The sequence below is a fragment of the Synchytrium microbalum genome (assembly GCF_006535985.1).
Source record: "Synchytrium microbalum strain JEL517 chromosome Unknown SmJEL517_scf0032, whole genome shotgun sequence".
NCBI lineage: Eukaryota > Fungi > Chytridiomycota > Chytridiomycetes > Synchytriales > Synchytriaceae > Synchytrium > Synchytrium microbalum.
In genome coordinates this window covers 92,605-118,611 of record NW_022158381.1, presented here as the reverse complement: position 1 = coordinate 118,611, position 26,007 = coordinate 92,605, and the positions used below count along the sequence as shown (strand labels likewise).

Here is a 26,007-nt window from a genome sequence, read left to right as displayed (position 1 = left end):
GAACTGACTGCAAACATTTTACACTACCACTTTGACCATAACAATTCCTCACACCCAGCACAATGGAGATTCCTCATTTCATAAGACATTTACAAGTCCAAGTAGATCCGACACTATCTGGAGATCGCCTTATACTGCCAGTCTCTCTGCTCAACGAAATCTTGAATCTAGCAGGTGAAAACACACTGCCAACACCACTTCAATTTTTGATTTCTCGAGGAAGACGACGTATTTATGGATCTGTCAAGGAGTTTACTGCCTTGGATTCCGCAGTTCATGTATCTGTAAACATGGCATCGAGTTTGGAATCGACGAATGGAGATACGGTGCATGTGAAGTGGGTCGAGCTTCCGAAGGCTGAGTCATTGAAGATCGTGCCTTTGGACGAAGGATATTTGCAGATCCAGGATATGAGGTACGGTGGTTTGGTGAAAGTTTGAAATGGAAACTTGTTTCATGACGAGTGTTTTCGTCTAAATACGACATGGTGGACCCGTTCCTCAAAGCATATGTTCGATTCAATACGCATTGCGACACGCTCTCTTATCACTCCTTTTGTCTTTCGAACTAGAGCGACATTGGAAGCCAACCTGCGACGAAATTACGCTACGTTAACACGTGGCGAAACAATCACCATCGAATACAGTATCAGGAATCCATCTACGGGTGTGAACGAAACGACACCACTCCAATTCCTAGTAGCAGACTTCAAACCCTCAGGAGACGGCGTTCTCATAATCAACACAGACGTCGAAGTAGATATCGAACCATTAGATGCTCAACAAGCGGAAAAGGCCGTGAAGTCGAAACTCGCTGCTTCAGCACCAACAACAAATAATGTCACTTTGCAATGGACGTCTAATACAGAGCCTAAAGCTAGTATATCTGCATCGGTGCATCCTAATGCATATGTATACCATCAGATCAAACCATTACCGAATTACGAGCACTATATAGTTGATATTGAACGTATCAGTGGAGATATCGACGTGTTCATATCTATGCAGCAGGCACGCCCATCAGAACTTGATCATGATTATTATAACGTAGAGTCAAAATCATCATCGTCAACTCACATCTCATCATCGAACATGGATCCAAGTCTTCCCATGATATATTCTGGGATACGTAGTGCGTCGAATGTAGAAGCAAAGTATAGCTTGACTATAAGGCCAACGAATGAAGCACCTGCACCGCGTGCTCAAGTAGACGTATTCGCTATGCCAGTTGATGAGCCACCACTTAATGACGATGAAACTACATGCTCGAACTGTTTGCAAAGGATTCCGAAACGCACAATCACAATGCATGAAGCATTCTGTTTGAGGAATAATGCGTATTGTGGCAGGTGTAAGAAAGTATTCAAAAAGGGTGATTATGCTTCGCATTGGCATTGTGATGAGTGTGACATGGTATGATTGGACTTCTGTACTTGCATCTGCGAAAAAAAGACTGCTGCTAATTTACTATTTGCAATAGGCAGGAAACATATCAGAAATGGATAAACATATGAGTCGGATACATACTCCACTCTCATGTACATGTGGCAAGTCACTTACCTTACCTGAACTGGCTCAACATAAACGAGAATCATGTCCAGACCGATACATTATATGTAAATACTGTCATCTACGACTCAAGGCTGGACCGCCGTCTACGTCAGTCAAGGATTGGACATTGGGATTGCAGTTGAGCCAACATGAGAGTGAGTGTGGTGCGAGGACTATTGAGTGTGTGACTTGCAAGAAACCTGTACAACTCAAGGTGAGAAACCAAAAAACAAAAATATTCGCGGCAGGATATTTACCTTGCTCACGCATACTCATCTGTTTTGTAGGAGGTTACATCACATATGAAGATACATGATTTGGAGAAGAGAGCTATGGTCATGTCTGGACCAACAATCAAGCTGTGTTCGAATGTGGAATGCAGCAATTCAGTTTCGGAACAGTATCCAAATACTCTTAAACTGTGTCAAAGCTGCTTTGCACCTTTTTGGTCGCCTCGTCTTGATGAAGGAAACAAGAGACTTGCGCAGGTTAGCTTCGGTTGGGAAACTCCTTGTTGTATGAATACTAAATATCTGTAATTTGGTGGTAGAAATTGCTAGAAACATATCATAATCAAATGACACGAGGATGTGGGAGGTCTCATTGTCTGAATCAGGTATTCTTGCGTTTTAGACAATTTTTCTTCGCTTGTGTGCTCAACCTTCACCGCCTTCACCCAGCACTGTAGAACATTCCTCAAACCATCAGAGGAACCAGACGCAACTGAATCCGCTGTCCAAGCTCTCACCATGGTCAAGAAATCCGCGCTTGTAAATCAGTCAAACCCGGAATGCTATCTTTGTGTCGCAGATGCAGCAGTCAACAAGAGACGGAAGATGGCTGATGAATTGTCTGTGATTTATCGTGTGCCATTGTCTAGTGGCATCAGGGCGCTAACAATGGCGAACGATGATCAAGAAAAGGCGTCTGAATGGATTGCATCGGCAACTCTTCCGAAATAGGTGGAAGAGGGATGTATACATAGAAAAGACATGTATGTATTATATAGAAACCGTTTGCATGATGTGTCTTTGCTGTTTCTGTCTCGGATGATGAAGCTTGGTTAGCTAACAGATCGCCTACAACATGGCTTTGGTATACCTCTCCCGGAAAGATGTTGTGGTATGTATGCATTCCATTATTGATGTTCCTATTGGACACATGGTTCAACCGCAACCAATTTCTCGTTATATTATGCCAGGAATGTCACCAGTAGAGACGTAATGAAAGGGAGTGGTGTTTCTTTTTTTGTTCAGCGTCGTGCGAAACCAAGTTGCCACACAATTTTGTTTCTGATGAGAATTCTAAGCATAGATATAGAATATAGTCACTATCATACACGAGCGGACTGCTTTTTATTGAGATCCACTGGGTAGTTATTTGCGAATTCGTGAGTGGCTTGAAGACAAGTTGGTCACGTTCGCACTAAAAAAAGCATTCATATAAACAGCTCGCAGGGAAGGGAGAGGACCATAGAACACGTTCGCCTAGTGGATATCAGACACCCCCACAGCTGGTAACCTGCAATTACAATTTTGTGATTGGAGACCACCAAAGTAGGAGAAAGGAAACAGGAAACAAACTCCCTTGTATATAACAGTTAGAAGAGCAAGGCAATGGCAGGTCGACAAGATGGCAATGCCAATCTTCTACACAACCTATTCGCTTCTACGGGCTCCACCGGCCAACAACCTCAACAGCAGCAGCAAAACAACAACTCGATAAATGGCATCCAGTTTTCTAGTGGAGTTGCTGTTGGGTCTAATCAGGCTGCTCTGCAGCAGCAACAGCTTCTCTTACAACAACAGCAGGCTAATAGACTGAGTAATGCTCTCACTCAGCTCATTCAAGCAAATGGCCTCCCTGCGAATCTCATCCAAAACATGCCACTCGCTCAACAAGTTCAGCTGTTTCAGTCACTACAACAGTCGCAGCCGCAACCTGTGCAGCAGACATTGGATTGGAGAGGCACCCTTTCTGCTTCTGAACGTCAGATTGTTATCAACTCGCTGTATGTGTAGACTGAACCTTGACTTCGTTCGAACTGAAACCCCATCTTGAATGTTTATTGATTCAAGCATGACTGATATAGCATGACTGATATATTGCTTATACTAGTATAACTACCGTTCGGAATGGTATGCCTGAAAAACAACGGAACGAGCAAAGGATTAACGACTTGGCTCGTCAAGTGGAACAACAGATCTATGACAAGGCTACCAGCAAGGTAGGAACGACATTTGGGATATTCTAATAGTGGTATACTGACTCTATCGATACTCCTCAGGAGGACTACTCTATGAAAGTTCAGAACAAAGTTGCCAACATTAGTCAGAAACTGACGGGTTAGTTCCCACACAAAAACTCACATTTTCCTCCGACTTTTCTAATCTTAAACTCGCAATAGTACAAGGACAAGCACAGGCACAGCAACAAGCATCTGCTGCTGCCTTGCAGGCCGCTCAGCAGGCTCCTGTACTATCCTCCAACGATCTGCTAAACCCAGCAGTCTTGGCAGCACAATTACAACAACAGCAGCAACAATTACAAGCTCAAGCAGCTCAGCAAGGCTTGACTGCTCAACAGCAATTAAATATATTACAACGTAATGCCGCCAGAGCAGCCATGACACCACAACAGCAACAACAAGCTCGATTGTTGGCCGCTGCTCAAGGTGCTTTACGAGTACAGAATTTGTTGGATGCTGGCCAGACTGTAGATCCTAGACAACAAGCTGCTATACAGAGCTTTATACTGGCCACTGGAATGCAGCCTCAGCACTATTTGCAGCAACATGCGGGACAGTCTGCACAACTGGCTCAATTGATGCAACAACAGCAACAGAATGCCCAGTTACAACAGAATGCACAATTGGCTGCTGCTTTACAAAATCAACAGCAGCAACCGCTTTCTCTGGCTTCCTTGGGAGCTGGGACCTCTAATGTAGTATCCTCCGCGCAACAACAATTATTACCTCAACAGCAGCAACAACAACAGCAACAACAACAACGAACAAACAATAATAATGCCACGAACAATCGACCTAATAATACATCTACAGCACCAAGAACAACAAACCAACAGTATCGACCTAGTCCGAATGTAACTTCAGTCAATGTTGGTACCGTCAATGCAGCTACCTCATCTGCTGCTGCTGTTGCTGCAGTAGTCAGTCAAGTACAGGCACAGAGTCAGCAAGTCATTAATAATAATAATAATAATGCTATGAATGCCAACAATAATGCAGCTGCAAATGGTGGTGTTGCTAATGGTAGTATTCGATTGACGGAATGGAGTCTGTCTCCTGTGGAGTCGCAGCAAGTTATTCAGATTGTAAGTTGCTGTTGGTGGTTGGTATTGTTATCGAGGACTGCTCGAGGGCATTCCGACTGTTGTGACAAGTGTTTTTCGTTCACACAGCTCAAGTCACTGACCACAAACTAAACCAATAGATGCAAGAGCTTCAACCATTATATGGCAAGATTGATGAAGTCATAAAGATGTTTCCTCAGAATGGTGACGCTGGTCGAGACAAGATGACTAAAATCATACAAATGGTAGGTTCGTTTGTACTTTCACCTCGTGCAGCAATCAAACCATGTTATGTATACCTCGAGCTCCACCAATGGGATTACGATAATTAACCATTCCATTAACAAACAATAGAAACGTATGATGAAGGATCAGTACGAGGGATTGCAGAAGCCTGTTCAAGTGTTTTACTTGAACTCATTCATGGCAAATCAACTAAAAACCAATATGCAAAAGTTGCTCCAATATGTAGACCAGTATAATCTGAAGAGTGGAGGAGGAGCGGCTCTACCATCACCAGCGCAAACACCAATAATGCCACCAAACCGAAATATTCAACAAGTATCCACGCCACCAGCACAGTCTGCAGCATCGCCACCTCGTATACCCGGAAATGTATCTAGTAGTACCAATCAAGTTGCTACGCAAGCTCAGATGTTGATGGCTCAAGCACAGATGAGATCAATAGGGATGCGACCTCAAATGGGCCAACCGAATGCTGCTGGTGGTCGAACAGGACAGCAGGTACTACCTGGTACACCGCCTGCCATAGCCGGTAGACCAGCATATCGCCCTGCACCGCCACCAACTCAAGCAGTCAACAATACCTTCTCAACATCTAGACCATCACCGTCTCGAAAGACGAGCGATGGTAGTCAAACAATCATACCACAGGTGCAAACAGGTGCTACTCCACCGCCTATTTTGGGTACTGGACTAGGCTTCTCTGATCGGCCATTCTTGTCACAAGCTAAACAGGTTGAAAAGGCATTACAAAATCATGCAGTAGCTGTTGCTGGTATGCCTCCAGCACCGCAAATGACTCCAGCTACCGATATATCAGCTACTCCACAATTACAAAACATTGGCCTATCAAAGAATGGTAAAATGTACGAAGATGCTACGCATTATCTAGGAGAGATGGGCGAAGATTTGAGTCGTCTAGTCACCGATCCAACCGCTTACGGTGCCATGATGACGGCACAGTTTGGAAGCTTGTCTGAACGTCGAGATGGATGGGCTACATCATGGACGGAAGATTTAGAGCAGCTGGTTAATGGGCCGACTACCACCGGACAAGATCTCCTTAATGGTCTTATTGGCAGTAGTAGCGGTAGTACTAATAGTATTGAAGGTATTGCTGATGTTGATGCTGGGTTGCCATTGAATACTGGCAAGGGATGGGGAATGGGCTTCATTGTTGAAGATGATGATGAGGAGGAAGCAGGAGGAGATATCCTTTCTGCCAATGGTGAACATGTAAATGGTAAAGATGAGGACTCTGTTCTAGTTAATCTTGAGGAAACTTTGAAGGATGTTGGTGAGTGCAGTGGGACATAGCTTGGCTTGGCCTTAAAGTCTTGCACTATTCTTTTTGTTCTTACAATTATCTATAATTCAATGTATAGATGATTTGACGGCCTTAGGAGGTCTAGATGGTCTCTCTCCGCCCCCGACGCCCAAAAACTATCATGGGTTGGAAGAGTCGGAAGGTCCGCTAAGGAAAAGGCCACGACAGCTAGAGGCTGTATAAGACAGAAAAGACAGAAATGGACGGAAGATGATTCACCATTTGGCACATACCTTTGCAACAACTTTAGCAAGAAAATCAAATGCACACAACAACAAAACTTACCCCCACTCTGTTTAAAACAAAATTGTAACTCTTTGTTGTTTCTTTAAATTTTTACCCCATGATTGCTCTGCTCTATATCATTGATTTCTCTTTCTAAAGGAGTTGTTGATGAGGAGCTCGGTTATTTTAGTGAACTTGTCAAGTTTGTCCCTTTAATAGTTCAAAATATATATGACATATCAGTTCAGATGTTGAGAATTACGCGCCCTGTTAGCTCTATATGCCATGAAGCAACCGAGGTTTCGTACCTCTTCCAGAAGTTCTGGCGTTGACGAACACTCTTTGCGCTTTCGCCAGACGAAATGCAGAATGCAGAGCCAAGTGAGTCACGCAAAAAGTAAGCTTCGCGTAGAAATCTCTTTTTATCGAGTGCATGTAATCAATCTGATCGCGTTCTGAATGTGTTTTGGAAACTTGAAGCTCTACACCGTGGAGCGAATGCCAAAATTTTCTGATAATTGCCGCCTTCTAAGCGACGCGTTACAGAAAAGAAATTAGTAGGATCCGTCACGAAAGGTGTGAACCACATTTTAGCAGTCTCTTGTGAGGTGCCTTTTTATTTCTCCTTGCAATTTATACGAACAAAGCCGAGGGTACCATTTATAGAGGGATGCTGGGGTGTGAACTCTAGTTATACCACCATCTTAACAAGCGTGAAAGCAGTCCACCACCAGATGAGAGCACTGGAGGCAAACCAATGGTTTGCGCATATGAAATGTTGTCATTTCTGAGTTTCGGATCTGACCCTAAAGCCGAGAACTTTGAAGTTAGTTCAAACTGTGGCAACAAATGAAAACTTATTTTGCTCACCAAGAGGTTCGAAGGCATGCAACGTTTCGTTCACTGCCTGGACAACGTCGAGGTTGCTGACATGTCCATGTTGACGTCAAGCCAACTGACGGACACTATTGATGCCAGACACGTACTCTCCAACATAGACAGCACCAACTGAAACGGTCAGTTGACTAGGAAAACATATGGTGACAAGAAATGGACGAGATTCTTGTTAGAATATGTTAGGAAGGGATTGAGACAACAATTCGTATAATGAATGATATTTATTTCAGCGATGGCCTTCAGAGACAAGAAACAAACTAACCTCGAACACCCAATGGCATGACATTTACATCGTCCAAAGAATCACTTGCTGGGAGTTGCGATAGTCCACTTTTCCTGTGTTGTCGTCGAGCGGCAGGTGGTGCTATTGATATTATTGGCACTAGTTAGCATATAGGGTTTACTTCGCTCATCAGCACAGCTCATTGACGACTTACCATCTGAGTTTTGACGAGCAACAACACAAGATCGCTTCTCGATGTGTTCCTTTCAGTTGCGTCTATTGGGTATCTGTCAAATTATCCAGTACTGCGAGTGGTGGAGATGATTGTGTTTGTCCTAATACAAAATTACGTATTGGTAGGTGTAGATGTTTTTTCGCAAAGTAGTCGAAATGTGACAATATATACCTTGTAAGCCATATCCCATTGGTACTAATCGCGTCAGCGTTACAGGAAAGACGCCAGAACTTGTGTGAATTAAATGCCAATTTTGGAAAGTGGTCTTTACTTAATGAACCTTTGCTTTCTCCAGACTTTCTCCAAACATCTTTGCAGCAATTGACCTTAAAGACAGACTCGAAGAGAGCGACGATAAATGGATTAACAGTTATTATATGATACTGATCCCGTCTTCATATCATTGTAAAGTAAGCTGTCAATCAGCTGTGTTTGGTTTGTAACAAGTCATGGTTTTCTGACAAAGAGGCGTAAACTGCAGTGGAGAACCTGGAATTGCGACTTCAGACAATTTACTCATATCCTTATTGAATTAGAATCGAATCGCATATCACCTATAAACCCTCACGATCTGAACACATGGCCAACATCCCAACATTAGAGTCCTTTTCACCCGAAAAGGAAAACATCCAACCTCTAGCCAAAGGCCGACGAGCAGCAACCCTCTCGCAACTCTACACATCATCAGATGCCACCACCCTCGCAGCACACCTCGCCGAAGAACGCCTCAAATACGAACACGAAATCACAACCCAACCAGACGACGTCGACGACCCGCTCGACATCCACCATAGATACATCACATGGATACAATCAACACACACATCTTCATCACCACCCGAACTCCTTAAAGCCGTTGAACGTGCCGTACGTCTCTTTCGTAAAGATGGACGCTACAAGAACGATATCCGGTATCTCAAGATGTGGATAATGGTGGCCAAACAAGCTACGGATCCTAAAGAGGTGTTTAAATATTTGTCTGTCAATGAGATTGGAACTGGACTGGCCGGTTACTATGAAGAGTATGCTAGCTTGATGGAGAGTTTGGGATTGTGGTATAATGCGGATGAGATTTATCAGTTGGGGGTTGCGAGACGTGCTGAGCCGGCTGACAGGCTTGCGCGCAAGTATAGACAGTTTCAGGAACGGTTTGAGAGGGCGAGGGAGCGGGGTGTTGGGGCGAGTGTGTTGGGTGATGAGTTTGTTACGGGTGGGGGTACACAGAGTGCGATGAATGAGGATGCTGGTAGACGGGCATTGCAAGCTAGGTCTGGACCAGCTGTTGTAGAGCAGCAACCAGAACCTAAATCTAGTAGTAGTGGTGGTAGCAATAAGGCACCTGAAAAAGTCCCTGTATATAAACAGGTAGATCCACCATTGTCGGTCATGCCTACCGCAGCATCCAGTAATCCGTGGCCGGAATATGGAGGTCGCGCTTCGTTACGCAAGGAGAACGAACCGCAGACTACTGCTTGGAAGGGACAAATACTTCCTCAGCAGTCTGTTGGTGGTGCTGGGAAGAGTAAGAAGGCAGCTGCTAAGGAGAAGTTTGAGGTGTTTCGAGATGATGTGAGTTCATCAACATTGCTTTAGTTTGTTTCGGATGTTGTTTTTTGGTTGATGCAGATCATGATTTAGGAAGCGAATATGATACGTGTGCCTAGCGCACCATCTCAGGCTCCATTAAAGCTGAAAGAAGGAGGTGCTACAAGTGGTGGTAGTCTCAGTGCAGGTGAACAATGAGCCCATTTGCTGCTCTCTTTTTTCCCTGCCTCAAAAAATTGCCACATAGCCTCTACTGGTGAAATGTTAGCAGCTCTAGACGTCACACTCTCCAGACCACTACCTCCGCCAGCCACTTCGAGACCTGAACTAACTAGGAATGAGCACAAAGTAGATGTCAAGGACAAGGGGGTCAAAGCACCAGCATCTCAAAGATATGCTTTCAACATGGACTTGGCACACCCTCCTAACAGTATTGAAGTCTCGTTTGAAGAAATGCGAGCTAAACTACCAAAGTATCAGATCATCCCTTCACCAACAAGTCTAGATGATCAGACTCGATGTATAAAATACGATTTGACGCAGACCATTCCTCGAAAAAAGTCCTTTGCACCATCACCAACAATAAATACGAAAGAAGCCTTTGCAGATGTCATGAATATGTGGAGCCAGCCTCTTCCTGATGAAGAGCTGGATGCTAGACCAGATGAAACCATCTCATCAAAAGTGTTTAAGAGAGAATTTGTTAGTGGAGCTTCTTTAGGTGTATTTCATGACGATGAGGATGATGATGGTGATGAGGTGCAAGAGCTAAAAGGTGGAGAAGCCAAAATGACTCTCATGCCCCAAAACGATGAAAATGCTGTAGTGGTGCGACCTAGTGCTAGTAAACGGTCGTTAGGTGGTAGTATCACGAAACCTTTAGGTGACAAACTCTTGGGAGCTTCTCCACCACGGAGATCATCACCCGTAATGGACGATACTACTACAAACCCATTCCATGAAAGACATACACCATCTCCTTCTGCTGAATCCCAGCCTTCTTCGAAATTGAAATTGTTTGCTGCTTTTGGATCTAGTAGTAGCGTTGGTATAGCAGCCGCAGGATCTGATGCTGCTGTTGCTAATAGTGGTAGCAAGATAAAGAAACGGACGGCGTTAGCGCCAATTGTAGACTCTACTTCTGAAGAGTTGGCTCCACCACCTCCACAACATTCAGCAGCACTGTCAACGATATTACCATTAGCTCAATCGCATAGGCCATTATACACTTCGACACCAGCCGCTCATCCATATTATTCACGACCAGGAGCAGGACGTCGCTTTGATATACTGACTCCCATAACGGACGTATCTGACGAAGATAGAAGGAGTACCATGGGTACCTCCACAGATGACAAGACAGATCGTGTCTTTTTTGATTTCCCTGAACGCACAAGTCGATCTTATCGTTCGGTGGATTCTCGAAGCACTGCAAGTAGTAGAAGTGCCAATACGAGTCTCGTTGTAGATCATACCCATCATACTTTTGATAGTCGACGTATAGCCGGTGTCCATCAGTCATCACCCGTAACGCTGGCTCCAGGAATTACTGGTATTAGCTCCATAGCTAGTGTTGACACCGAGTCTGAAGAAGATGGTGGTGAAGGTGATGAAGATCAAGAGCCAGATATGGATGATACTCATCATAGTAAAGCACGACCTCCAACACCTTTAAAAGCACGTACACCACGCTCTAAAGCTCGAGTTGTATATCCGGATTTATCAAATCCATGTGATATGCTATTGTCTGAGACTCTTGCAGCCATGCTCTCGAGTGCATCACGTCCAGTTGATTCCATTCCTGGATACTACGATTGTAAATCCGATAGAACGCACCCTCAACTCATCTCGACGATATTGGAAGCTAGTGTACAGTCAAAAAGTAGTAGTGGTGGTCATACTGTCAGAGGAGCTGTTCGACAAGCGAGTCGAATGCGAACGAATTCTAGAGATTCTACGATAATACCTTCTGGAATGGATACTAGTATCGTGCTACCACCGTATGGAACATTCTCTGCATTGAAGAAATTGGGAGAAGGTGGATTTGGTAGTGTCTTTATGTGTAGACGCATCGCTCCCATGCCTGATTCTGATGAGGAACCGGAGATCGGCAGTAATGATGATGAGTTTTGTGCTATCAAAGTTCAGGTATGTGACATGGGTTGTCCTTTGCTGGATTTTCTTTTAATGCTGGTTGGTTTTCGATGTTTTCTATATACTGACTTTTTCACTTTGCTTTAGAAACCGGCCAACTCTTGGGAGTTCTATATCCTGACGATACTACGGGAACGATTACACACACGAATTCTAAAGTCGATTGTGACGCCGCTATCGCTCCATTTATATCCTGAGGAGAGTTTGTTGAGGCTGAAACTCGAGCCAGGAACATTATTGGATGTTGTGAATGCCTCTAAAAGGTATTTCGTTATTGTCTTTCATTATATCAACTGGGCGCTTTGTTGGTCAAGAATAACGCATACATAAATCACTTCCAACTAGTGAGGGATATGGTACAACAGATGCTGGAGTAGACGAACTTCTTGTAGGCTTCTGGACCATTGAGTTGCTACGAACTATAGAAGCTATGCACTCTGTTGGGGTGATCCATAATGATATTAAACCCGACAATATTCTAGTAAGATTCCCCATGTCTGCTTCCAATAATTCCGATACAGTCGAATGGGATGCACGGTATCACACAGATGGATCTGGTGGCTGGTCAGCTCATGGCATTACCATGGCAGACTGGGGAGTAGCAGCTGATATACGGGGATGTGTTCCACATCAACGGTTTACATCATGTAACAGCAAACGTACTGGTGGTGGCGGTGGAGTCAAAAAGCATTATGGTGACTCTAGTTATCATTGCTGGGAAGGTCGAACTGGACTTGGATGGCGCTATGAAGGAGACTGGTATGGTGCTGCTAGTGTAATCCATGTCTTGCTATTCGGACGCTATATGAATGTGGTTGAAGAAGATGGCGATGTAGACGCTACCTCACAGATTCATGACCATCAAGAATGGCATGATGATGAGATGAGCATCATACCTGGTGTCCATCCATGGACTTCCAATATAAATAACAGTGATGGTAGTGGTGAGGATGATTCTAGTGAACGGCCGCCACGTATACGAATTCTAGCTCCCATGAAACGGTATTGGCAAGCACATATGTGGAGACGAGTGTTTGCTGTCTTGTTGAACAGTGGGGCGTATAACTCCGTTACGACTCTGTCGAATGATCACGTTTGTGACGGTGATGGTGAATCTCATCAGCACCAACAACTGGAATCCGAGTTTCCAGCTATACGACATGTACGTAAATTACGTGGTGAAGTGGAGACGTGGGTGGCTGAAAATAGTAATCGTGGTGGGAAGAGTCTGAGAGGGACTTTGAAACGTGTCGAGATGAGTTTGAGGCCTGGTTAGTGGGTGTACCTGGAAAGATTGTATGTGCCATACATCAATCAACATATATTCAATTTGAATTTTGCATTGAACATGGGAGTTGTTTGTGATGCAGCCGCGATTTGTCACGACAACGTATGCCGTAGTATTCTACACTGTTCCCGGTTTGGCCTTTGCAGTTGGACGGTTGTATCAAGATTCTTCGTAAATGTTGGTATAGACCCCAAGCTTTTGGACGTGTCTGAGCGAGTGATTTGCGGCTAGAAGGTACATGAATTATAAGCTATGATTAGAAACACGTCCATTTACTCCGCTTCATATATCGTGCGTCGAAAATGCTCACTCAACTTCTACTTTTGCCGCAACATAGAAATCACTCAAGAACAGGACGTAAGAAGAAGGAGAGGGCTACGAACAGTGTGAGATAGAAAGCTATCATCCATCAGGTACGTTGATTAGAGTGTCGCAGTTCTTTACAGCTCTGGATTACATGTTTTTCGATCCTTGGATTTGGACTGCATTGAAACAAGACTATCTCTTACCCATACCCACGCAAAACCTATAGATATGTAGAGCTTGGCACAGCTACTGGATGGATGGCTCTCTCCTCCCTCTTATAGCTCACCCGGGTATGTCATTTGTGCCTCCATCAGCAACATCACCAAAGTGCGGTTTGATCTGTTTCCCCCTGTAGTTGACCACGGTTTAGCGAGAGCGAGCCAATCCCAAAGTAGTATCTCCCAGCATGCAAACCCTTTTTGCACGCTGTAGGCTAGAACTTTGCATCCTCCACCCTCAGGTGGTTTTGAGACTTGCAACCATCCATATCTGGTGAGTGATGCTGTATTGTGGCTCCCCTCGTGAAAAGCACATCGACGGAAAACCACGTCGGCAGGACATGGGCACCTGCGAAATGGGTGGCGACTTGTATTTCAATGAGCCCACTCTTCGAGTGGTAGTTGAGGTCCAATGACCGGCTCTGCTGATTCCTGATCGGCAGAGAAGTTCAGAGGCAAATGGAAGCTACATATAGACGTTGATATGGAATGTATTGTAAACCGTCTTCCTTCGCTTGTACAATGTCTATGACATTAACTTTTGAGTCACACGTCAAATAGATTCCGTATTTTCTCAACACTCTTCTTATGACTCTTTTTTATGGGTCCCAGGTCACCACCGTGCCAATGTGGCCATAGCCAGTTCCAAGCCTGGTTGAGAAAAACAGAGGAGCACGAAGCTGGTTTGTAGTGTGGTTACAAGAGGTTGCTGTCAAATACGGTTGATGCGTTCGTATCTTTGGAAAGGCGAGTAGATCCACTTTCAAGAGAATCGTTTGTGTAGGTGATGTTTGCATAGCAGTCCATTCGCGTCGAACTATGAAAGCCAAGAGAAGCACTGGAAACTTTTTCACTCCTCTCGCTGTATGGTGGTATGAGTTTGTTCTGTGATGATGCTACTTTTCTACTTTGGTGCGGAAGATCTCCATATTTGCCGACATTTTGAAATTCCAGCATCCCACAATCCATATTTCTAGACTCACACTCACATCTCACCTTTTGAACTCGGGCATACTACACTCCATCGGTTACACTCATGCTCACTATTACCTCAACACCGGTAATAGATTATTATATCCAGCCTTCTGAGCAATCTGTAGAGGCGTCATTCCTGATTTATTCACTTTACTCTTATCGGCACCGCCCTTCACCAACACCGTGACCATATTCGCAGCATTCTCTTTAGCTGCTTCATGCAATGGTGTATTGCCCGAATTATCAGCTAGGTTCACGTTAGCTCCAAGCTCCAACAAGGTCTCCACAGTCTGGATTGCCTTTTTTGTGACGGCAAGAAGTAAAGGAGTACATCCGTCTGCATCTACGTCATCAAGATCAGCTCCATAGTACTTTCCCAGCCTGATCATATCGGATTTTAGGCGGTCTCCGGTGTATAGACTAAGTGCAACGACATGCAGACACGATCGATTAGAAGTTACTCGTGCTTTGATATTAGCTCCAGCATCTAACAGCATCCTGGCAATAACGGTTCTTCCATGCCAAAAGGCCCAGTGCAAAGCTGTAGATTCAAACATGTCAAGCTGGAAGCCGAAGGGCTGCACCACCTCTGTGTTGTCTCCGTAATCTAACATCATCTTGACCAGTGCCGGTTCATTGAATATGGTACCCACAATCAATGGTGTTAGGACGAGTGGAATCCAAATTCCCATGTATGGCAGCTGTAGTTCGACTTTTGTATCTTTAGCCGGGGGAGATCTAGGGAGTAGAAGTGAAACTATAACTGGATATCCTTTTACCCATGCGACATCTAACGGGGTTAGATTTGGCAACCGAACACCGTCTGCTTCCACTCCCTCTGTTTCCGAGCCAAGTTCAGAGTCAGCTCCGAGATTGAGGAGGTATGCAACACTATTCTCGGCTCCATACATTGCCGCACCGAAAATTGCGGTACAAGAGCCTCCAGAGGTTGTACTTACGCAGTTGACATCCGCTCCATGGGATAAAAGTAACTGAATGACCTCGATAGAATCTCCCATTGCTGCATAACAAAGCGGATGGACCTTTCCGGGATCAAGCGCTGAAGAACTCACTCCATCATTCTCCAGCAACCACCTAACTATATCTATATGACCCTTTTCGCAAGCCAGGTCGATGGGTCTAACAAATTTGTTGTTGAAGAATGCGTCTCTGCTGTCTAATCCCTCGGCGTCTACCAAGGCTCCAGCTTTCAATAATGCCTTCACGGTTTCTAGAGAGCCAAAGGAGCAGGCATGGTGGAGTGAACTGCGATTTTGATGGTCGACTAGATTGGGATTTGCTCCAATGCTCAACAAATATGTGACCACATCAACGGATCCATACTGACATGATACGAGCAGCAGCGTCTTGTTGCCACACTCTTGGTACTGTTGGTTTATATCTATCGACGGATTGACCTCCAGCAAGTGTTTTAACCGTTCAACATTGCCCAGTCTTGCAGCATTCATAATATCATCCTACGTGTTTTCAACCTCGTTTGAATACATATTTGCGTAGACTGAAATCAAGGAGAAGCAGTTACCATATGCAATTCTTCCAGTTTCACCTTACGACGAGTACGCTCAAGACCGACTTGAATGTTGATTACTCCCATCGACATTGAATCATAGTTGTGACCTTCGCTGGTTCCTCCTACAGCAGTTCTGCCCTCCAAGTCCACGCCGTGACGCAAAAGAACCATGAGAGAATCAACTGAGGATGCTATGACGCATGCCTGCATGGGTGTAGGAGGGTAGTTCTCGTCACCTTCCACTGGAGCACCACCATATTCTAACAAAGCTTCGACGATCCCTGAATTATCAGATACGATGGCTTCCACCAAAATCGTTGATTTGAAAAACTTCACGTCCTCGGCAGCTTTCAAAAGATATGGGCCCCCACCGACTTTCAATATATGTTTGAGAGCTATTGGCAAGTTCTTAATCACCGCGACTATCAGCATCGCACGACCGTTGAATTGAAGAACTTGAGCGAGCACCTTTGTTAACTCACTGTCCAGCTTCTCTATGGAGTTTAAATGATCAATCCAGTGGATCAAAACATATCTCATATGTGCCGGTGTATCATCCGGGACGATGCCTCGTAGCCGCTCTATCTGCACGGGAACACTTTGCAGTTTCAAATTTGGCGGCAGAGCAAGCAAGCACATTCTGGCAAAGTCTGAATCTGCTACCTGTTTATCTATAAAAAAGGGCGATGCCTCTCCAATACAACGGTCCCTTGAAGTGATGAAATCAGCAGCAGACTTGTGCATTAGCTGTACTGACGACTTAGATACTGCGAGCAGAGATTGTATTCGGGAGAAGCTGAGTTTGACTGCTGTTGACGGGATTACTAGAAGAGCGGATAAGTCGTCGGCCGACATTGGAGTTCGAAGGGCTATGAGTGCCCCCACTAGTTTGGTATATAGCTCTATTGCTAAACCAGGAGCTTCTTTATAGCCAGATACGAGTGCCCTAGTATACATTGCATCCATTTGATCCTCGTCATTGCCTGGAGTGCGCTGCTCCAGCTCCGTAATCGTCTCGTTAAAATCGTCGGATTTATCCATAGTATCGCATGCAAGATGTAACCATACGAATAAACCATGTGCCATTGTAGCTAGCTTATCGGCGAGGCAGTCAACTTGCTCATCCGTGTCAAGTATAGGGCGTAACTTGGTAACGCGGAAAATAGCATAAAGCTTTATGTCGTTCAGATTATATATGTCTTCTAGTTCCATAACTCGTGGTGTAAACTCTGATAGTTGCAGACGTAGTTCTTGCAATGGGCGACTGGTTACAAAAAAGAGAATCTGCTTTGGAAGACTGCTAAAGTGTTTAGCAAGTGGTTGGAGAAAGCCTCGTAGTTGCTTGCTATCTTCCACCGCACATTCATCCAGTGCATCTAGCAATATCACGGCTTTGCCACCACGATACTTGGATAACGGTTTCGCTATAAGTTGCTCGAATTGAAGACCAATTGAGGGCGTATTAATCAGAAAGTTTGGTTCTGCTTGATATAAATCCAATAAAGCTTTCCTAACATCCGGGTCAAAACAAGCCAGCTGGAATGCCCATGTTCCAAGAATACGTCTGGGGTCACTACGGGCATTCTCGTCATGTTTACAAAAGAAATAGCCTGCTAATTGACTTCGATTCTGCAATTCATCTGCGAAACAACCAGCTATTACAGATTTCCCTACACCTGCTACACCCGACAGCCAATACAAACGAGACTGATCCGTACCATCCTTCCATTCCATCAATTCGTCAAACAGCCACCCTCGAGTAGATTTAAGTCTTTTCTCCTTGAGGGTAAACGTGGTCAGCCTGAAATCAACAGGAGTGAGCCACGCTTTCAATGCAGATAGATCGTCTTTATGGGAGATTATTGAGGCTGCTGATGGCATGCGTGGAGAGTTAGACGGTTCAGCTTCTTTTATCCGAGGAGCGATCGCTTGGAGAAGCACTTCCTCCAATGCTGCCTTTGGCACCATTCCATATAGATTTGTAGCCTGCGAGTATCCGAAAGCCCAGCCTAAATGAATCATATCGTGAATAAAACTTTGATACAAAGCTTCACGTAATCTCTTTGACCAATATACCATTAAGAAAGGCCTCATTGACGATGATAACATCTCCCAAGTTGAGCGCCAGTTCGTCCGGTTCACGTGGCGTATAAGGCTGCATGACGCGATATTGAACGATGTGTTGTGAATCAATGAAGGAGGGCTAGATGGGTAGATTTGTTACAGACCATCTTTCAACAATACAATTTCCAATGTTGGGAGCTTACAGGTTCATCAGAAGGTGGAGTCGAAACTGAGACCGAAGTCGACTCTGCATCAAGCACTGTCGACACAGGCGAAGATACTGATAAAGACTCGCTTTGTTCGCTGATGTCATGGTGTTGTTGTGATGGCGGTTCGGTAAATATGCTTGGAATGTCGACGATGCTTGTAGCAAACTTTGGTCGACGGTGTTAGAATTGATATTCCTAAACTGATACATTAACTTGCTTCATGTTATTCCTTACTGGAATTTCTTCGGTGGATGTTTCTTTCACCAGTTCATGTCGACGAGGCCTGAAGATGGCACCAATTCTGTGCCTGAACGCCTCCATGGTTGATGACAGACTAGTGACGCTTCTGACTTAATCAAAGTCGTGGTAGTCCTCCTATGTTTCCGATTTGTAAATTAGAGGCCGCGGGTACCATAAATGTCATAGAAGAAATAAAGAGGCTCATGCAATCTGGTTTCGGCAAGTGAACGAAGAGACAATACCTGTGACAGAGAAAGGTCGTGCTCCAGATTTGACGCCAGAAAATGAAGATTGACGCACTCTCGAACCACCTGTTAAACTCTCGGCTTCATATTTCTCAATTGCGTCAAAATCGAAATGTGACGATTTTTGTGGATGCACGACGTTCTTTTGGACCAATCTAAACTGGTTTCCAGCTACAGGCATCATTGGAGTGATGCATCGCCCGAGCTGCCAAGACATCAGGTCCTTGAGTGGCTGCTCGTCGAGGTCGCGCCATTCAACCAAGGCCGGCAACGTTTGAACTCGTTGGAGATGATTGCTGCTGTTATTTGTCAAAAACTGTTATGGTGATTCTAGCCAGTTCCAAGCCTGGTTGAAAAATACAGAGGAGCACGATGTTAAGGTATTTTAAGATCAGTTAACAATGTCTTGTCCATAATATTGGCTCTAGAAGTATACAATAACATGGTTTAAACAAACTCTAGGTACTTCTAACAACCGTAGAGCTCGTTCCATTGGTTAGCGCGATTTTATTCTATGTGCATTGGTGACTATGTCTGAACGATTCCAGCACAATGTTGCACCTCAGCCACCCTCACGACAATTACTTCAACAGCTGTAGTAGATTATTATATCCAGCCTTCTGAGCAATCTGTAAAGGCGTCATTCCTGATTTATTCACTTTACTCTTATCGGCACCGCCGTTCACTAACAGCGTGACCATATTTGCAGCATTCTCTTTCGCAGCTTCATGCAATGGAGTATTGCCCGAATTATCAGCTAGGTTCACGTTAGCTCCAAGCTCCAACAAGGTCTCCACAGTCTGGATTGCCTTGTTGACGACAGCGAGAAGTAGTGGGGTACATCCGTCTGCATCTACATCATCAAGACCAGCACCATAATATTTTGCCAGTCTGACCATATCGGACTTGATGCGATCTCCAGCATATCGTGTAATTGCAACTACATGCAAACAGGATCGATTAGAAGTTACACGGGCCTTGATATTAGCTCCAGCATCTAGCAGTAACCTGGCTATAGTGGTTCGTCCATGCCAAAACGCCCAGTGCAAAGCTGTCGATTCAAACATCTCAAACTCCATGCCAAGGGGCTGCACTACTTCCGTGTCATCTCCATACTCTAACATCATCTTGACCAATGCCGGTTCATTGTATATGGTCCCCACAATTAAAGGTGTTAAAAGGAATGGAATCCACATCCCCATATAAGGCACCTGCAGTTCGACTCTTGTGTCTCTACCCGGGGGATAGCTAGGGAGTAAAAGTGCAACTATATTTGGATACACCTTGAGACATGCGACATTCAACGGAGTTAGATTTGGCAATCGATATCCATCTGCTTCCACCCCATTTGATTGCGAGAAAAGTTCAGAATCAGCCCCGACATTGAGAAGGTATGCAACACTTTTCTCAGCTCCATTCATGGCAGCACCAAAGAGTGCGGTACTAGAGCCTCCAGAGGTTTTACTCACGCAATTTACATCCACTCCCTTCGATAAAAGGAGCTGGATTACTCCGATAGAATCTCCTATTGCTGCATAATAAAGAGGATGGACCTTTTCGTGCTCCAGTGCTAACGGACTAACTCCATTCTCAAGCAACCACCTAACTATATCTACATGACCCTTTTCGCAAGCCAGGTCGATGGGTCTGACAAATGTGTTGTTGAAGAATGCGTCTCTGCTGTCTAACCCCTCGGCGTCTACCAAGGCTCCAGCTTTCATTAATGCTTTCACGGTTTCTAGAGAGCCGAAGGAGCAGGCATGGTGGAGTGGACTGCGATTTTGGACGTCGACTAGATTGGGATTTGCGGCGAGGTTCAACAAATACGTGACTACATCATAAGATCCATACTGACTTGCCACTAGCAGCAGAGTCTTGTTGCCGCAATCTGGGTACTGTCGGTTTATATCGATTGACGGGCTTGCATCTAACAGCTGATTTAAAACGCCGAGATTGCCCAGTCTTGCAGCATTCATGATATCGTCCTGCGTGGTTTCATTTTCGTTAGAAGTCTCATGTGCGTAGACTTGCAATTAATGAGATGTGGTTACCATATGCAACTCTTCCAACTTCACCCTACGACGAGACCGCTCAAGACCAAATTGAATATTAATCACTCCTGTCGACGATGAATCATATTTGTGACCTCCGCCGGTTCCGTTCAGATCAATTCTGCCCTCCAAGTCGACTCCGTGACGAAAAAGCACCTGAAGTGACTCACTCGAGGTAGATACGACGCAAACGTCCATGGGTCTGCGATTGCCGTCTTCTATCCCATTCACGGGAGCACCACCATATTCTATTAGAGCCTCAACAATTTCTGCATTGTCAGATACGATAGCTTCCTCCAAAATCGTGGATTTGAAGAAGTCAACACCTTCGGCCGCATTCAATAGCCTTGGGCCACCACCGACTTTTAGAATATGAGTGAGCGCACAAGGGAGATTTTTCAATACCGTTACGATCAGCATTGCACGACCATAATAAAGAAGTGCTTCCACGAGAGTTTCATTCAACTCCTTGTCCATCTCCTGGATGGAATCTAGATGATCTGCCCAATGGTAGAGAGCATAGCTGATGTACGTCGGAGTACCATAAGGTACAATTCCTCTGAGCTGTTCGATTTGCCCTGTACTACTTGTCAGTCTTAAAGTCGATGGCAGAGCAAGCAAACACATTCTGGCAATATAAGACTCTGCCAACTGTTTATCAATATAAAGCGGCGAGGCGTCTCCAGTACAACGGTCCTTCGAAGTGATAAAATCAACAACAGACTTGTGCATTAATTGTACAGACGACTTTGATATGACGAGCAGCGATTCTACACGGGCCAAGCTGATTCTAATTGACGTTGATGGAATATCTAATAGTGCTGACATTTCTTCGATGGAGATCGGTGTTCGAACGGCGACAAGGGCTCCGACTAGCTTGGTATACAACTGTATCGCTGACTCCGGACTTCCTCTATATCCAGAAACCAGCGCTCTAGTATAGATAGTGTCCATTCGGTCTTCGTCATTTCCGATGGTTCGTTCTTCCAGCTCGGTGATGGTTTGGTCAGGGTCGTGCGATTCTTCAATTTCATCACAAGCAAGATACAACCATACAAAGAGTCCATGTGCCATTGCAGCTAATTTATCGGCAAAAAAGTCAACACTAGCTGCCGATTCCAAAACATGACGCAGACGGTTCATTCTGTATACTGCATACAGTTTGATATCATTCAGGTTTTCGGTGGCTTCTAGCGTCATTATTCGTGGCGGATAGTTCGACAACTGCTTTCGGAGATCTTGTAATGGCCGACTGGTTATAAATGCAGAAATATTTTTGGGGAGATTGGCAAAGCTCTTTCCCAGAACTTGTAGAAACTCTCGTCGTAGTTTGGTCCCTTCTAGGCCACATTCATCCAGCGCATCTAGCAATATAACGGCTCTACCACCACGGTATTTTAATAATGGTTTAACTATGAGCTGTTCGAATTGAAGACCAATTGATGGCGTATTGATCAAAAAGTTGGGTTCTCCTTGATATAAATCCTTTAAGACCCGTTTCATATCGGGATCAAAGGAAGCCAGCTGGAATGCCCAAGTAGCGATTACTCGTAGCGGGTCATTACGAGCAATCTCATCATGTTTACAGAAGAAGTGGGCTGCTAATTGATTCCTTTGTTGGAGTTCATCAGCAAAACTACCAGCGATGACAGATTTCCCCACTCCTGCTACACCAGAGAGCCAATAGACACGGGGTTCATCAGGACTGTCCTTCCATTCCATAAGCTCATCCAATAGCCAGCCTCGAGTAGATTGGAGTCGCTTCTCCTTTAGAGTAAACGTGGTCAACCTAAAATCGGTAGGAGTGAGCCATGCCTTCAGAGTCGACAGGTCTTCATTGTTGGAGATTATGTCATTGAAACTTGAATTACTGGCTGCCGCTGTCAGCACGTTCGTTGTACTAGATGACCCTGCTGCTGCTGCTGCTGCTGTTGTGGTTTGGATAACTACTTCTTCCAACGCAGCCATCGGTACCATCCCATACTGATTTGCCGATTGAGAGTAGCCATGCGCCCAGCCTGTTGAGATGAAAACGTCAACAATTAGATGTACCAATAAGGTGATGGTTATTTTCTACCATCGACAAAGGCCTCGTTCACAATAATGACATCTCCCAAATTAAGCAGAAGTTCGTCTGGTTCACGGGGCGAATACGCTACCGTGACTCGATATTGAAGGACGTGATGCCCAATAGCAGAGTAGGCAGGCTAAGATGGGTAGAACTTTAGTATAATTTGGGACACAAACGAATGTTGAGAAGTTACAGGCGAAGTTGGAGTCAACTCTTCATCCACGACTGTCGAAGGCGACGATGATGACGATCCAGCGTCGTTGTGTCCGTTGATGTCATTGTTTTGCTGAAATGGTGCTTCAATGGATAAGCTTGGATTGTCTCCTCCAACGACGATGCTCGTAGCAAACTACAGGGAGTTTATGTTAAATTGATGTTCTAGAACTGAAATTGAATTGTTTTATGTTATTGCTTACTGGAGTTTCGTCTGTGAGGGTTGCATTTGCTGATTGCTGTCGACGGGGTTTAAAGATGGCACCGATTTTGTCCTTGAACGACGCCATAGCTGACAACAAAATAGTTACGTGTTCTAGTCACAGATGTTAGCAGTCTTCTTTGTTTCCGCTGTTGTTCAAATTATTATTGTGGAGCCGAGCCACGACATATGTGTACCATAGCGTTACCTTCAGGAGTCGAGGTCGCAAGTTAACCTACAAATAAGGGAAACTTTGATCTAGGCGAACTGAAGTACACCGAAAACTCGTTCTTTAAGGTGTGCGAGGTTTATTCTGCGATATAATTGGTACTATTACTTTGTGCATTGATGTCTCATATATCCATGCCAAATTCTTCTCCAATACTTACCCCATTACTTCAAAAGTTGTAATATATTAGTAAATCCTGCCTTTTGAGCATCCTGGAAAGGCGTCATTCCTAATTTATTCACGTTACTCTTGGCGACACACGCCTTCACCAACAGCGAGATCATATTTGCAGCGTTCTCTTTAGCAGCCTCATGCAAGGGAGTATTACCCGCATTATCAGCTATGTTCACGTTGGCTCCAAGCTCCAGCAAGGCCTCAAAAGTCTGTATGGCCTTGTTCATTATGGCACAATGTAATGCCGTGACCCTGTCTACATCCACATCATCAAGATCACTTCCCCAAAACCCTAAGAGGTGAACCATATCGGGCTATATACGGTCTCAAACTGAGGTACTCGCCGCCATATGTAAACTCGTCTTCTGGGCAGCTGTCCGTGCTTTGATATTAGCTCCTGCTTCTAGCAAGATTCTCGCCGTATTGATTCGTCCGAAATATGCTGCATATATTGAGGGTATCGAATCAAACCAATCCATGGAAAGTCCAATTGGCGTGGTTCTTTCAATATTTCTCCATATTCTACCATCAGCTGTACCATTTCCGTGAGGTCGTTTACTGCACCAACGAGCAGCGGAGTCCATTCAACTGGAACCTACTGTGCGAAAAATAGTATTTTGGCTGGGAAGTCTCTGTCACCAGGAGGGGATCTGGGTAATAGTATGGCAACTGTCAGGCCATATTTAACGGCGTTACATATGGCAACTTAAGGCCCTCTAACTCTATGCCTTCTGCGTCCCAGCCAAGTCCAGAGTCTGCTCTATTGTTGAGAAGGTATAAGACCATATCCTCGACTCCATAAAATGATGCAGCAAAGATGGCGGTTCCCAAGTATTTGCTCTGGTAATTGATGTCAACACCGTTCTCGACAAGACCTGTGCGACCTCTGTCGAGCCTCCTCTTGCTGCATATAGAAGCGGGTGTATTCTTCCATCCTCGATTGCAGATGCACTGACTCCTCTATCCAGCTACTACCTAACTACATCTATGCGTCCGTTCTCACACGAGACGTCTATGGGTTTCATAAAATAATGTTTTTTGTTTCAGTGGTCTTGACCTTCTGCATCAACATTAGCGCCAGCCAAGCGTTTGGAGAAAGTCTCGTCGTATGGTGCTTTTTTAGGATCGCGCTTCCACCGTACACTCATTCAGTGCATCTAACAATATAACGGCTTTACCACCACAATACTTGGATAGCGGTCTCACTATAAGCTGTTCGAATTGACGACCGATTGATGGCATATTGATGAGAAAGTTTGGTTCTGCTTGATAAATGTCATTTGAAGCCTTCCCAATATCCAGATCAAACGATGCTAGCTGGAATGCCCATGTTGCGATTATCCGTAACGGTCCATTACGAGCAATTTCGGCGTGCTTACAAAAGAAGTGGGCTGCCAATTGGTTTGGTTGCTGATCTGAAAAGGAACCAGCTATGACAGATTTCCCTACATCTGCTACGCCCGACAGCCAATAAACACAAGACTGATTATGAATGTCCTTCCATTCCATTAGTTCATCCAAGAGCCAGCCTCGAGTGGATTTGAGTCTCGTTTCTTTTAGCCAAAACGTGGTGAGGCTGAAATCAGCAAAGTAAGCCATGCATTCAGAGTGGATAAGTCTTCATTGCCAGCATTCAAGTTATTGGAATTTGAGCTACTGCCTGCTGTATGAGCCCATTCATTGTACTAGACGGCCCGGCTGCTTTTGGACATTGTTTGCACAACGATTTTTTCCAATGCTGCCACCGCAACCATCCCATACTGATCTGGAGATTGAGAATATCCATAAACCCATCATGTCAAAATTTCAAGTGAATAGTAAGGAGCGAGTGTGTAATAGACGTGACTAGTTATTACCATCAACAAAAGCAACGATGACATCTCCCACTTGGAGCAAGAGCTCGTCCGGTTCACGAGCGAATAAGCTGCAGTGACTCGATATTGAAGGACGCGTTGTCCATAAGCAGAGTAGGCTGGCTTAAAGGTGTAGATTATTTATATTTTGAAGTACCAGAAACCGAAGTCAACGTTGAGAGCTTACAGGCGAAGCTGGTTTTGCAACTGGAGTCGGCTCTACATCAACCACAGCTGAAGACGATGATGATGGTCCTGCCTTGTCTTGCCTGCTGACGTCCTCGTCTCCCTGTGATGATGACAACCTATTTACGTGTGTGGATTCTCATCTCCGGCGACGATACTTGTAACAAACCACGTAAAGAAAGTGTTAGGCTTGATGAATTGAATCCAAAATGACTGCATCATATCAGAACTTACTGGAATT

At 44.7% G+C, this 26,007-nt stretch overlaps 6 protein-coding genes across 6 annotated transcripts; 3 read left to right on the top strand and 3 right to left on the bottom strand.

Annotated features, from left to right (window-relative positions):
- Nucleotides 1-62: 62 nt before the first annotated feature.
- Nucleotides 63-2,512, top strand: SmJEL517_g04577 (uncharacterized protein; the record flags this gene model as incomplete). The annotated part of the gene is made up of 6 exons (XM_031170505.1): nt 63-415; nt 572-1,412; nt 1,480-1,764; nt 1,838-2,038; nt 2,101-2,166; nt 2,231-2,512. The coding sequence occupies 6 exons, from the start codon at nt 63-65 to the stop codon at nt 2,510-2,512; spliced, it is 2,028 nt and encodes a 675-aa protein (XP_031023527.1).
- A 654-nt stretch (nt 2,513-3,166) lies between these two features.
- SmJEL517_g04576 (uncharacterized protein) lies at nt 3,167-6,615 on the top strand (the record flags this gene model as incomplete). Its single annotated transcript, XM_031170504.1, has 7 exons — nt 3,167-3,561; nt 3,669-3,777; nt 3,838-3,895; nt 3,958-4,883; nt 5,003-5,107; nt 5,217-6,402; nt 6,491-6,615. The coding sequence occupies 7 exons, from the start codon at nt 3,167-3,169 to the stop codon at nt 6,613-6,615; spliced, it is 2,904 nt and encodes a 967-aa protein (XP_031023528.1).
- A 1,976-nt stretch (nt 6,616-8,591) lies between these two features.
- Nucleotides 8,592-12,987, top strand: SmJEL517_g04575 (uncharacterized protein; the record flags this gene model as incomplete). The annotated part of the gene is made up of 5 exons (XM_031170503.1): nt 8,592-9,581; nt 9,651-9,744; nt 9,805-11,705; nt 11,799-11,974; nt 12,057-12,987. 5 exons carry the CDS (start codon nt 8,592-8,594, stop codon nt 12,985-12,987), a joined length of 4,092 nt encoding a protein of 1,363 aa, XP_031023529.1.
- A 1,582-nt stretch (nt 12,988-14,569) lies between these two features.
- SmJEL517_g04574 (uncharacterized protein) lies at nt 14,570-18,623 on the bottom strand (the record flags this gene model as incomplete). The annotated part of the gene is made up of 5 exons (XM_031170502.1): nt 14,570-15,976; nt 16,042-18,038; nt 18,106-18,232; nt 18,297-18,467; nt 18,537-18,623. 5 exons carry the CDS (start codon nt 18,621-18,623, stop codon nt 14,570-14,572), a joined length of 3,789 nt encoding a protein of 1,262 aa, XP_031023530.1.
- Nucleotides 18,624-19,368: 745 nt separating this feature from the next.
- SmJEL517_g04573 (uncharacterized protein) lies at nt 19,369-23,412 on the bottom strand (the record flags this gene model as incomplete). Its single annotated transcript, XM_031170501.1, has 5 exons — nt 19,369-20,772; nt 20,839-22,856; nt 22,916-23,045; nt 23,103-23,258; nt 23,326-23,412. 5 exons carry the CDS (start codon nt 23,410-23,412, stop codon nt 19,369-19,371), a joined length of 3,795 nt encoding a protein of 1,264 aa, XP_031023523.1.
- A 305-nt stretch (nt 23,413-23,717) lies between these two features.
- Nucleotides 23,718-25,326, bottom strand: SmJEL517_g04572 (uncharacterized protein; the record flags this gene model as incomplete). Its single annotated transcript, XM_031170500.1, has 5 exons — nt 23,718-24,019; nt 24,199-24,322; nt 24,424-24,631; nt 24,703-24,739; nt 24,870-25,326. The coding sequence occupies 5 exons, from the start codon at nt 25,324-25,326 to the stop codon at nt 23,718-23,720; spliced, it is 1,128 nt and encodes a 375-aa protein (XP_031023524.1).
- Between the last annotated feature and the right edge of the window lie 681 nt (nt 25,327-26,007).